Source organism: Triticum urartu, chromosome 2, assembly GCF_003073215.2.
Source record: "Triticum urartu cultivar G1812 chromosome 2, Tu2.1, whole genome shotgun sequence".
NCBI lineage: Eukaryota > Viridiplantae > Streptophyta > Magnoliopsida > Poales > Poaceae > Triticum > Triticum urartu.
This window is the reverse complement of record NC_053023.1, coordinates 32,402,539-32,415,338: the sequence shown is the minus strand read 5'-3', so window position 1 is coordinate 32,415,338 and position 12,800 is coordinate 32,402,539. Positions and strand designations below refer to the sequence as shown.

Here is a 12,800-nt window from a genome sequence, read left to right as displayed (position 1 = left end):
TGGTACTCAAAACCACTCGCTTCTTTGAGTATCATCGCAAAATCAAGCAAAAAGGGTGGTAAAGTGTTGAAAATCCTATGAATAATATTAAAAAAATGTTAAGCAAAATGTCACGCAAAATGCACTCATCAGACTCCTGGAAGGGCCACCTACAGGTGAAGACTCCTCTTGGAATACAAAACCACAATCTCTTAGGATTTGGAGATCAAACTACCCTACTTTTGTTATCTATTCCCCATCAAAGTGTTGGATCCATGAGACGTCTTGTGTTGACCTTTGTTTGCGATATATGTATGTTGGCTTGTGGATTTCCTCTTTTGTTCTCCTTCTGGTTCTTGATTCCCTTGTGTTTCCCCCATTTTCTTCGTGTTCATCCTCGAGCTCACCTCCGATTCATGATCAGGCCACACCCTTATAATTCACCCCATATCACAAGTTCCATCAGGCTTTGGGCTAATGAGAAGCGTGGGGTTCAACAAGTATTCATTGAGCGCGTTTAAGGCATATCGGGTCTCATTCGTCTATTTATTTAGATTTGTTGATGCTCTGGAGGGTCTTAAAGAAATGAAGTAATTTCTTGGCGGAGCGGGAAACCAGGGCATCCATCCTCTCAGCTAGGCGTTATACGTCTTTGATGGAGCTTGGGGGGACCCATTTCGAGATGGTGTGGATCCTCTTCGATCTCACATTGGGTACTCATCGGGGTTTTCTTTTTCAAAAGAAAGGTCTCATTTATACTCACATAAGTATAACACAAGAAGTTATATTGCACAGGCCTTCTTTTTGGAGCAATCCAAGAGACGACACACCAAGAAAATTTACAGGAAACCGCCCAAAAAGAAATTTTGCAAAACAGTCCCTCTAGGGCCATAAAGTGTACCCTTGCAAAAACCGCTCGCTTTCCGTGGCCGGCCGCATGCGCCTCACGTGCCACTCCTTGCGCGCAGACCCCGTCCATCTGTCACGTCACGTTTCCTGCCGCGGTAACGGCAAGGCCAGGTGGCGGGCCCGACCAGTCACCGCCGGGCCCACACGCCACGCCCACCTAGACACCTGCTCCCTGCCCCCAGCCTCCACTTGCGGAACACTCTGCTCTCCCAGCGCGCTGCCGGCCACCGGCCGATCCCTCCCACCTCGCCGTCCCTCGCGCCGCGGGCCGGTGGCCGGCGACGGCGAGCGAGCCCTGCCGCCAATGGCCACCCCCTCCGGCGCCGCGGCCTCCGGCTCGGGCCCTCGCCGCTCCGCGCGGGCGCGTGCGCGCCGCCAGCGGCCGGACGACGAGGCGCCGCCCGCCCCGGCCCCCGTCGCCCCTCCGCCCGACGCCGGCGGCCCCTCCTCCTCCCCTCCTTCGCGGAGAAAGCGCGGGGCTTCTCCCTCCCGCCGGTCCGTTCGCGCCAGGTTCGCCCCTGCTTACTCTGTCCTGCATGAACTGTGAGTTCGTCATGTGCTGAAATTCGTGACGTTGGTGCCATGGTCTATATGGGCTTGCGATTCCTAGCTAATTGGAGTAGATTGCTTAGTCTATTTGACAAGATTGCTTTCATATGGTTTGTTAATTATTATATCAACAAAATTATATTTGTTCTGTTAAACTGTGTTTCATGTTTTGTGGTACTCATTTGTCAGCAACTCTCTGTCTAATTTAGCATCCATGCCACTATTTGCTGCTTCTCCCACAGAGAGAAGGAAGACCCGGAGCCACCAGTGGCGGCCTTGGATGACGATGAAGCGAAGAATCAAATGGAGGAAGACGAGCTGAAGAAACAGGGGAAGGAGATTGTGGAGGCAGAGGGACCAGAGGAGGTTGAATTTGATGAAAATGCAGAGGCCTTGAAGGAGGCACCGTTCTGGCTCCCTGATGGTTGGATCATAAATGTTCGCCATGGTGATGGCGGCTCGATCTACCGGGTACTCCCCTACTCTGTTTGTATGCCGAACTTTATTTGCGTGATTCCGAATCTATTATCATGCTTCTATGCCGAGTCTATTATTGTGACCATGTTGATGTTGGGCTGAGATGCGGTACCTATCTTGTGTAAACTAGAGGGGACTCCCCTACCAAAATGCAGTTGAAAATTTTCTTTAAAATGGTACACTGGACTAAACAGAGTTATTAAAAAAGAAAAAGAAATTCCTTATGAATTAGCCAAGTACATGCCAAGAGCAAAAACGAAGCAACTGAGTGCAAAAAGCAGCTCCTCGCAGACATACATGCGCCTAAAGAGAAAGAGAACAAGAAGCAGAAGACAATAGAGGTCACAAATAAATGTTTGTCGCTTTCTCGTTGTTTTATTGCAGTATTACACTTCGCCAGTGTCAGAGTACACATTCTCGACGGAGATGGAGGCACTAGATTATTTGTTCTCAGAGATGGACGAGCGCATATTGGAGTCGGAGGCATGCGCTGAGGACAACGAGCTTCATGTGAGTGAGATTTTTCAATGTCATCATGTGTTGATTACGTTTGAGATGTGATTCCTTGAATGTTGCATACAGAAAATGCATTCATGGCTTCCGGACGGTTGGGTGGTTGAGGTCAGAGCTGGGACGATGCAGGACAAAATGTACAAGGTTGATTTCAACTTGCTTACACATACATTTGGCATATGCTAGTTTTTGGCTTGTCGTTTTCTCGAAAAAACTGGCAACTCAGATTTGTCCATATGTGCTGGGAGGTTAGTGCAGCTACACACATAAGAGATCAAAAAAGTATGACAGACTTGTTCAGGTGTATCTGAAAAGAACAATGTATTATTTCTAAGTTACTACTGTTCCGTGCTTGCTTCTAGAATGGCTCTATGTATTTTTTTTTCTTGTTTAATAGAATACATTGCCTGTATAGAGATAAAATATTTTAATTCCATTGGGTAGAGCTAGAGAGTGGGTGAACGTAATAAATAAACAATGTTAATTTGGTAGTCATATTTTGTAGCAGTGCCTCAAGAGAGTAGCCATCATTTTTACCATGACTGGATGTCTTTTGTAGTTTTACGTTCATCTGCCTACTGGAATGCGATTCTTCTCAAAAGAAGATGTATTGCGCTATGTGAATGAAGGGAAGATTTCTGAATGTGATGTGAAGGGGCTGTGTGACACCATCTCTGAAGATAATGTATGACTATTGCTGGAACTGTTCTCCTATTTGAACAACACAATATCTATAAAAAGTTGTAACTATTTTCAGAACTAAGCTTTGGACCTATTTGCAGATACTTGCACAGGTGGAATTCAATCCAGACGGGCTACCGAAAGGATGGGTGAAAGAATTGGTATTTAGAAAGTGCAACGATGGAATTAGAAAAGACCCGGTACATTACAACAGACCATCTTCCTATTCCTTTAAAATTCATTGATGGAATTGATTTCATTTTGTTATTTAATCATTGATTATTTGATTGTGCAGTACTATACTGATCCTGTCAGTCATCTTCTATTCCGAACACTGAAATCTGTAATAAGCTACCTTCAGACGGGAGAAATAAGTAGACATGCCTATCTTCCAAGAAGAAGTGTCACAGACATTTACTCTTTCGATGGGTGTGCAGATCTGGTAATTGTTATGAATAGAATTTTTGTCCATTACTAGGCCTATGAGCCATTATATTTAGCATTATGCAGGAAACCCCTAAAAACGGGGGAAAGTTCGCAGCTAATATATGTCATCCATGATAGGAAGGTTTTACTGCTTTGACTGACACGTCTATTTTTATATACCGGTAATTAATAATATTGACTATACAAGGTCCAAAAATTATATTGACCATACTGAGGCTTGTTTCTACTAAAATGATCCTGTGTCATTGCTATTGGATGTACATGCACCTTCATTGTAATTTAGAAGTGTTCAGATCTTCTTTGAGTTATACTTGACAGATGTTTTCTTAACTACCAGCCTCGAAAAATGCTGAAGCGATTGAAAGTACCAGGGAAGAAAAAACAAAAATCTGTGCAATCGTTGGTCTTCGAAAAGAAATTACCTGATGACCAGACGTCGAATCGCTGTAAGTTCCTGCAGTTACTGGTTACATGGTGTTCTCAGAGTATAGTTCCTACTGTTACTGGTCAGGTGATATTTTGATAGCTATATAAGGCACAGTTATACTACTTTTTGTTGAACTCTATTTTGATAGTTTGATTACTACTTTTTGTTACTGGTTACATACTTATTTTCTTATTGAGTAGTCCTCAAGTTACTGCATATGAAATGTTTGGTCTGATCTTTGTTGTATTGAATGTTAATTAACTTTTTATGACACTAGCCTACTATATGCCCCTGCTTATTTCTGACATTAATATGTTGTTGATATGCTATGGGGGATGAAATCAGCAAGCGAGGATTGTAGTATAACTGGACTTTATCTCTGGTAGTTCAGTCAAACGCTCAAACTCCTTATCTATTAATACTAATATGCAGAATACAACAAGAATATTGTACTGGTAATTTTATATTTCATAATGTTATTAGAGTAGTTGAGATATATTTTTATAGTACTCTTGCATGCCATGCACAATGGAGATTTCAGGAGTCAAGGAACATGCCCAGGTAATATATTCATAGAGTACATGAGATGCGTCAGGGAGTTGAATTTGTGCTTGGGAGGTGTTAAAAAGGTATAGGGCCTGGCTATAGTGACTCTAATTGGGTCAGTTGTGAAGATGATAGAAGATCAACGGCTATTATGTGTTTTTGGGAGGAAATTTGGTGTCATGGAGAAGCAGGAAACAGACAGTTGTGTTAGATCAACAACGGAAGCTTAGTATAGAGCTTTATCTCAAGGGTTTAGTGAGATGCTATGGGTGAAGAACCTATCGAGCGAGTTGAAACTTCTGAGGAAGTGACCCTTGAGAGTGTTGTGTGACAACCAGTTAGCTATAAAGCGTTGGCAATAACCCAGTTTAACGTGATAGGACAAACCATGTGAAAATTTATTGCTTCTTCACTAAAGAGAAACTTGATGATGGGATCATCAGCCTTACTCATGTCAGTTCTGGGCAGCAGGTTGCAGTTTGCTTGACAAAGCTACTAGTAGCAGAGGATTATATCTTGGCATATGGCAAGAGGGGTTGATTTTTTATTTTTTATTTTAGCAGAGCAAGAGTGGTTGATAGATATCTACCACCCATCTTGAGGGGAAGTCTTGAACCGGTATTGGGCCCGACCCATCTCCACTTCAACCCATAGGGCCCAGTCCATGTCACTGACCTAGATCAGGAGGTGCTGGTCGCTGTCTGAGTAGAGGCCCCGCCCAACACCTACACACGAAACTGGTCCGCTTGAACTGAAAATCCTGGTGGTTATTTGGTAGCTCCCGGCAAGGGTATTGACATTTTGTACTCTCTCCCATTTGGCGTTCTACTTGCTACTATAAATGCTGGAAACATTTGAATGAAATTGAAAAAGATCTGCACGTTGGTCAAAATCTGCACATCATGTCCATGTCCCAGGAATGAAAGTTAAACTCTGCATATCAAATTCTGTTGTTTAATATTAGAATCTTGTGAGAGATGTTTTGGTTTAAATTGTTGTAGAGAAGACATTGGAAGTACACAGGCTACAATGTTTACAATCTTTTGATATAGTATCTGGAGAATGTTCTACAGCAGTTCCTCTGCTTCATGTTCTGTTTGGCCTCAGTCTGTATAATAGTTACCTAATTTATGAACCTTTGTTGTACAGTTACTGAATCTTAAATTTGGACAACCAAAGTATATATGTCAAACCTGACAGCGGTCGATACAAGCAAACTTTTGAACCAATATGCACTTTATACATTACTTTGATTATAGCTCAATATGACGCGTTGTGTGTTTCCTCTTTATTGCGCCTAATGATTTTACCTTACCATGTTGCAGCTCATGGTGGCACCTCCGCTAGCATGAATCCTCGGTCTGACACAAAAGAAAAGAGGGTCAATACCGTACAAGCTAAAGGCAAAGAACCAATTAGTTCAGAGACTACCAAGCAAGGCAAAGAACCAATTAGTTCAGAGACTACCAAGCAAGGCAAAGAACCAATTAGTTCAAAGACTACGAAGCAAGGCAAAGAACCAATTAGTTCAGAGACTACCAAGCAAGGTAAAGAACCAATTAGTTCAAAGACTACCAAGCAAGGCAAAGAACCAATTAGTTCAGAGACTAACAATCAAGGCAAAGAACCAACTAGTTCAGAGACTACCAAGCGTCCAAGGGGCAGGCCGCGGAAAATACCAAAGCAGACGAATGAAACAACTTCAGATTGCGCAAAGAGTTCAGACAAGGAGACAACACATATCGAAATTGCTTCAGACAAGGAGCTGAAAAAGGAATCGGATACTGAAACTGGAGAGAACATGTCAAAGGAAGACGCCCCTGAGGATAATGAGATGGAGAAGCATGGTATGGCAACCCAAGAAGTGGACAACGAGAGCGACCTTGCAAGGACCCTTTCGTCACTGAGGAGGGGAAGCACGGATCCGGCGACTGACCCGGCAATGCGCGAGCGAGAAAATGGCGATCCGGCTGAAGCTAGTGCAAAGTCAACATCCTCCGCGGTCAAGAAATTTTACATGAGAAGAAATAGCAGCCAGAGCTTCAAAAAATAATGTAAAGCAGATGCAGATCACCTGTGACTTGATTGTTGAGAGGTAGTAGTACTGAGTTGTACTGTAGATGAACCAGATAATAAAAAGGTGCAAGAGATGCACGCCAGTTTGTGTGTACCTGAATAAACGTTGGTTTATGCAATGTGGCTTGACATTTGTGTTAAGTTATTTGGTGTGTACGTAGCAAATGGACGAAGATCATTGTACTGATGCAACACATGATGCCTCCTGTAAGCAATGAATATCATCGAGGTCAGACACTATATCTGTCATTATGAACTGTATATATATTTGCAGATCGATTTAGTTGAAGTTAAGCTGTTTTCGATGGAGCGGTCAGAAACTATATCTGTCATTATTTAAGTGTGTATATATATTTGCAGGTTGAGAAAACACACAGCGAATCCAATTTTGAATCAAATGCAAAAAAAAAAATTTGATACACAACAAAACATTATGATAATTTACTCCCATAAAACAGAACAAACGTGAAAAACATAGATCGAAAGGGATTTACTAAGCATATTTGCCTCTTTTTGGTGGTCTGGTTCTGACCCCCACGTCGCCCTCCTCTGCCGACACGGGGGGCGACTCCCAGCGACACCCACCGCCCTCCCTTCTCCTCCCTCGTCGCGCCGCCACCTGAGGCGCCGCCGGCAAAGCTCGGGCGGGCTTCAGTGATGGCAGTGGTGGGGCGTTTCCCCTAGGTCTCTTCTTCCCTCTCGTCTTAGGAGCATCTAGCGGCTGGAGGAGGGCCGCGGGAGCTTCGATCTGGACTTGCGGGCGCGGAGACCTAGGGGTGCGGGGCTCCGTGGCAGGCGCTGGCCGGGGGCTGGCGGCGCTTGGATGCTCCGGCGCGTGGCTAGATGATGCGGTGGAGGTTGATTCCTCTTCCCAGATCTGGTCGGGGCCTGGTCGCGGCCGGCGGCATCCCGGTCCGATGCGCATCGCACGCGGGGGCAGGACTCGGCGGCCAGCGAGGGCTGGATCCCGGGGCGGCGGCCCCGGGACGGCGGAGGATGTGTCGGCGGCTGTGGACTCACGATGGGCGATGCGGCAGTCGCGGTGTTGGACGATCCGTGCACAAGAAACTTGATGGAGGCCATTGAAATAGATCTGGGTGAAGACCTGCTCACGGCTGCTGCCGAGGCCGGCGATGACGGCACTATTCGGTGTCGTTCCCTTGTTGAAGGCATCGCTGTTGAGACGTTCCAGGCCACTATTTGCTACCTTCGGGGAAAACCCTAAATCAGTAGATCGGATGACGGCGGCATTATTGTGTCGTTTTCCTCTTGTGGCGTCACTCTTGGAGGTGTGCACGGGCTTGAGGGACCAGTGGACGGATTATTTGGTGGAGCAGTGCTTTATCCTACACATTAATGGCGGCGTATCTCGGTGGCGTGGCGCAGTGGAGACTCGGCGTCCGATGTGTGACGAGGGACTCGCGCAGGAGGGTGACGTTGTCTGGCGTCATGGTGGCGTCGATGGCAGAGAGGCCGGGCAAGGTGGATGCAGCAGTACAACACTGAAGATGGATTGGTGGCAGGTGGCCGCGGCGGCCTCATACCTGGCAGGCGTCCTGGTTGAGAAGTGCGCCGGACTGGTGGGTGCCTCATACCCGGCTAGCGTCCTGGTTGGAATCTCAGGTCTTAAATGTTACTCGCTCCGTCCCATAATATAAGAACGTTTTTGACACTAGTATAGTACCAAAAACGTTTTTATATTATGGGACGGAGGGAGTAGATTTGGCTGCGAGGTCTGTTTGGTATTAGGCCTAAACTATCAGCATCCCTTCATCAACTGAATAGGAGTAGCGACAGATGTTGCCTAGACGATGGCTTTAGTCTTACTGTTGTATCACTTTATAATGTCTTATGTGAATAATTAATAAAGTGGTTATATGCATCATCCAGATGCAGAGGTTGGGGATCCTCCTCCTTTTCTAAATTTTTTTTGCCTCTTTTTGGTTATGAACAGGATTGTGATTCGGCGTGAGTATGACCCGTCGCGTTGTGTGTATCAGCGTTACATTGAATTTGAATTTACTGACGGACATATATATGTTATCGTTGGATGGCATCCTTCTATATTCATGTCCGTAGACTGATTCCCTGTACGTGGAAGAAGAAAATTTATGGGTAGCTATTGAAGATGCGAGTGGTCGGCCATATACCAAATTAATCGGAACCGACCTAGGATCATAAGGAACCGCACTTTTTTTAACAGAAAGGAACCATACTTGTACGTAGATTCTCACGAGATCGATCTACAAACCCACGAGACCCGCGAGATATAGTATATGCTACCAACAAACCCCACCAAGGAGGCCGCCCGCGCCGCCGCGCTCGCCAGGAGCTGGCGCCACAAGTTCGCCCACGTCCACGCCATCTCCTTCGTGGAGCACGTCGCCCGCTATGGCCCAAGCGAGGACGACTACACCTTCTTCGTGGACTCCGTGGAGCGCCGGAGCAAGAACGGGCCGCTCCTCGACAACATCAACGCGGCGCTTCTCTGCGCCGGCGATCGCAACGCGGCGCCGCGTGCCTTCCGCGTCCAGCTCGGCTGCTACGACAACTGGGACAAGGCCATGGTGAGCCAGTGGCTCACCCACCTGCTGCGCCGGACCCCGCCGGAGCTCCACCTCGACCTCCGCCTCCAGATCACCGTCATCGGCGAGCATCAGGTTGGCGCCCGCGACAGGGCGGACCACGGCTGCACCGCGCACAGCCCCTACGATGCGGATCCGTTCATGCTGCCGGCAAGGCTCTTCTCTCCTGCGTCGCCCTACGGACGCTCTGCCTCGGCGGCTGCGCTCTGGATCCGCCGGAGGTCACCCGCTTGCCTCTCCTCGAGACGTTGCTCCTGAGCAGCATCAACGGCCGGGACTGCGGCGCAAGCATCCAGCGGCTCATCTCCTGCTGCCCGCGCCTCGTCGACCTCACGCCGGAGAGGTGCGGGTACACAACGCCCAATCTTGGCGGTAGTTACACCATCACCGTCCTCGACAAGCACCTCCGTAGACTCTCCCTACGGTGCTGCCACAATCTCGTAAAGGTGATCGTCGACGCGTCGGAGCTGGGGGAGTTCGAGTACAGGGGTGCCGTGCCGGCGGAGGCATTCCTAAGCCTGCAGGGCGCCCACAACATCTCCTCATGCCACATCCTCGGCTTCTGCGGCAATAGGGTTTACGGCGGAGATTCGCCCAGGTTGATCAGAATGTTCCTCGAGCAGTTCACGGGCACGAGGTATTTACATATAAGGCGTGTTTGGTTGCCTGGGCGGCTTTAGCCTGCATCACATGGGGGATCCTTGCTGAGCGTGGTCTGCTTGAATGGATGCAAGGATGGGGTGAGATGTATGTTTGGTTGACTGTGTGATATGGATGCACGAGAGATGCTATACACGACAGATGTTGTTTGGTAGACTGAACATGGGCTTAATTCTGCTAAGTCTTCTCTTCCAATTCCAATATTTCAGATGGATCTGGACCATTCCATGGACAAAGGGAACAAGTAAAACAAACTTGAACTGAAATCTGAACCAAAAACTCATAGTGTCGATTTTATTTATTAGGAGTTTCGCAAAGAAATCAAAATATTTGCACCTATCTGACACATTCCAATGAGATTTAGTAGATGGTCATGGAGGAGACCAACCAGGTGAAGAGCTCGAGGGCGATGAGATGGCCGTGGAGGAGATGGGCCGCCGGGAGGAGATGCCGGCGGCAGAGATTTGGCTGCAGCTGGATTTGGTGGCTCATGGCTCCCCTCTCCCCCATCCCGATTCTTCCTCTCGGTCGGTGGCGAGCGGCGGGCCAAGCTCTGGCGAGCTTGTCCGCGGTCATGGGTGCGCGCAGTGATGTCGGAGTGCGGCGGCGTCGAGGTGAGGTGTTCGAGGAACGCAGGCGTGGGTGCGCGGCGCGATGGAGGAGTCCGGCAGCGTCAAGGTGGAGATAGTTGAGGAGCGCCGGCGACATCGTCCTGCTGCTAGCGATGGCGAGGCGGAAGGGATGCGGCTGGATTGCGTCGTGGGGAAAGGACCTGCGGTTCCCTCAGCCTGCACGAAGGAAACACTCAAAACCTGCGTTCCCCTCAGCCTGGCTGGGAGGCCTCCTTTTACATCAACTGGGCCAGGCTGAGGAGGCCACACAGCCAACCAAACATGGGCAATTTTGCATCGCGGGTGCGAGCCAGGTGCAGCCCACCCAACCAAACATGCCCATAGTGTCTACACATCTCGGTTCAGACATGGGATTCACCTTGTTTTCGAGCCTCACGAACCTTGAGCTGACAGGATGCCTTCATCCAATAGATTGGATTTTCAAGTCCCGGGTGTCCCGACACCCCATTATCGAAGCCGTTCACGTCAGTTTCAGTACTTTTTGAGATCTGCACCATCGCCTGCAACTCTCCTGTGATTTGCAAAACCCAAACAGTAAGCCGCATATGCACTATTGATTTCAGATTCCTCTGACACAGCTGCATCTAGGGCTTCTAGCCATCTAGCCTATCACGGTGCTGTCACGTCGATCTACTCTGTCTTCTGCAACCTAGGACGGACACTGTTCTGGTCTGTAAAACAACTGTTTAATTAACATGCAGACGTAAATGACCTGCTATTGTCTAGTCCCAGCACGAATTTTTAAAAAACTGGACGCACTGGATAACAGGGTGTCCAAACACCCGGGTGCCATGGCACCTTTTCGTTCATCCAACCAGCGTCGAGGCGGTGACTAGGATACTGGAGCGGGTTCCAATCATTCAGATTTTGTCGCTGTTCATGCACCCTTATGAGATCAGGGATGAACTGTTTTGATCCCGTGCTTGCGTGATCGATTGAGGGAGATCAACCTGGTGCACTACCAGGGCCACGAGGCACAGAGGTGTATGGCCAAGCTGCTGCTTTCTAATGCAATCGTTCTTGAGCGACTATGTGTTGTCTTTCCAAGGGGACCACGTGAGTTGCAGATGAGATTGAAGAACGAAATCAAAGAATGGGTGGTGAACAGGTCAGCAGAGACGGTTTTCTTGTAAGGTTATGCTGCGTGGTTCTCATGGTGTTTTATTTATAGACATTTTTCCCCTCCACCCACTATGCAGAGGTGGCCGAGCTGTTGGCGTGTCGGAGCGCTCTAATCCTGGCTCAAGAACTACAAGTCCAGAAGGTGATCCTTGGAAGAGATTCTCAGGGGGCGGTGAGTAAGATCAAAAATGTGCAAAAGGATTTCTCAACTATGCGCAACTAGTTGAGGAGGTCAAAGATTTACTAAAATCTTTTCAGGAGTTTAGGGTTGCTTGGGTGCGATGTTCGGCAAATAAAGTCGCACATGTCTTAGCTAGGAAAGGTTGTATTAGATCTCTGTGTAAAACTTGGCTCCATGTATCTCCCGAGTGTGTCAACTCGGAGATTGCTACTGACGGAGTTATGAACTTTGAATAAAGTGACAATGATTTCCCCTCAAAAGAAGAAGGATAAAATAACAAGAAAAACAAAGAGAAAAGTCTAAAATAAACTTTGAATTCGTAATCACTGTCTAAATTAAACCCTGACATTCAAATATTTGAAATTGGCACCCTATACTTGCAAATCCCTGTCCATCCCAGCTGATTTGTGCTAAAGGTCCATTTGGCGCACCGGAAAAAGATGACCCCGAGCGGGATCATCACACACTACTCTCACTAACTGCATAGCCCCACATATTATACTCCTTTTCCTCTCTTTTTTGAGAAAAAAACATGCTTGTATTCATACTATCATTGACAGTACATAATCCACTCATAGACTAGAACAATGATAAGAGAGAAAAAGAAGCACCAACCTTGCAAAGAAAAGCAAACTCCCCAAGGCCATCACCGGTGAGAACCGGCCAACCTTGACCACACCACGCAACCTTTTTTTTTTGAGAAACACACCACGCAACCTTTTTTTTTTTGAGAAACATACCACGCAACCTTGACCATATCCACTAGCGAGCCGCTAGACCAGAGGCGGAGCACAAGAATTTTTTTTTTTGACGTGCAGCCACCACCAGAGGCTCGACGGCGTCTCCCACAACTCTACCCCTACTATTTACATACCAGACGCACAAATCCAAGGCCCCGACCCCGTTTTCCATCTCACTCCTGAAGATCGAACAAACCCTGCCCTGAGCCTCATCTCCTACTCCCTCTGCTCTACCAGATTCAACCCTTCCCGTGTAGTGGTCGCTCCCAAGATGCT

General features: G+C 47.6%; 1 protein-coding gene across 1 annotated transcript; it reads left to right on the top strand.

Moving 5' to 3' along the window:
- Positions 1 to 1,065: 1,065 nt before the first annotated feature.
- LOC125535427 lies at positions 1,066 to 6,844 on the top strand. The gene is made up of 9 exons (XM_048698481.1): positions 1,066 to 1,398; positions 1,680 to 1,908; positions 2,299 to 2,424; positions 2,497 to 2,571; positions 2,987 to 3,112; positions 3,210 to 3,308; positions 3,404 to 3,550; positions 3,893 to 4,001; positions 5,854 to 6,844. The coding sequence occupies exons 1-9, from the start codon at positions 1,193 to 1,195 to the stop codon at positions 6,579 to 6,581; spliced, it is 1,845 nt and encodes a 614-aa protein (XP_048554438.1). The 5' UTR covers positions 1,066 to 1,192; the 3' UTR covers positions 6,582 to 6,844.
- The last annotated feature ends 5,956 nt before the right edge of the window (positions 6,845 to 12,800 follow it).

What these genes read in the sequence shown, in the direction of transcription:
- LOC125535427 (XM_048698481.1), top strand. Translation starts at nt 1,193, where the DNA reads ATGGCCACCCCCTCCGGCGCCGCGGCCTCCGGCTCGGGCCCTCGCCGC. An exon ending in CTGAGGACAACGAGCTTCAT is followed by an intron (nt 2,425 to 2,496) that starts GTGAGTGAGATT and finishes TGTTGCATACAG; the next exon opens with AAAATGCATTCATGGCTTCC. An exon ending in ACACCATCTCTGAAGATAAT is followed by an intron (nt 3,113 to 3,209) that starts GTATGACTATTG and finishes ACCTATTTGCAG; the next exon opens with ATACTTGCACAGGTGGAATT.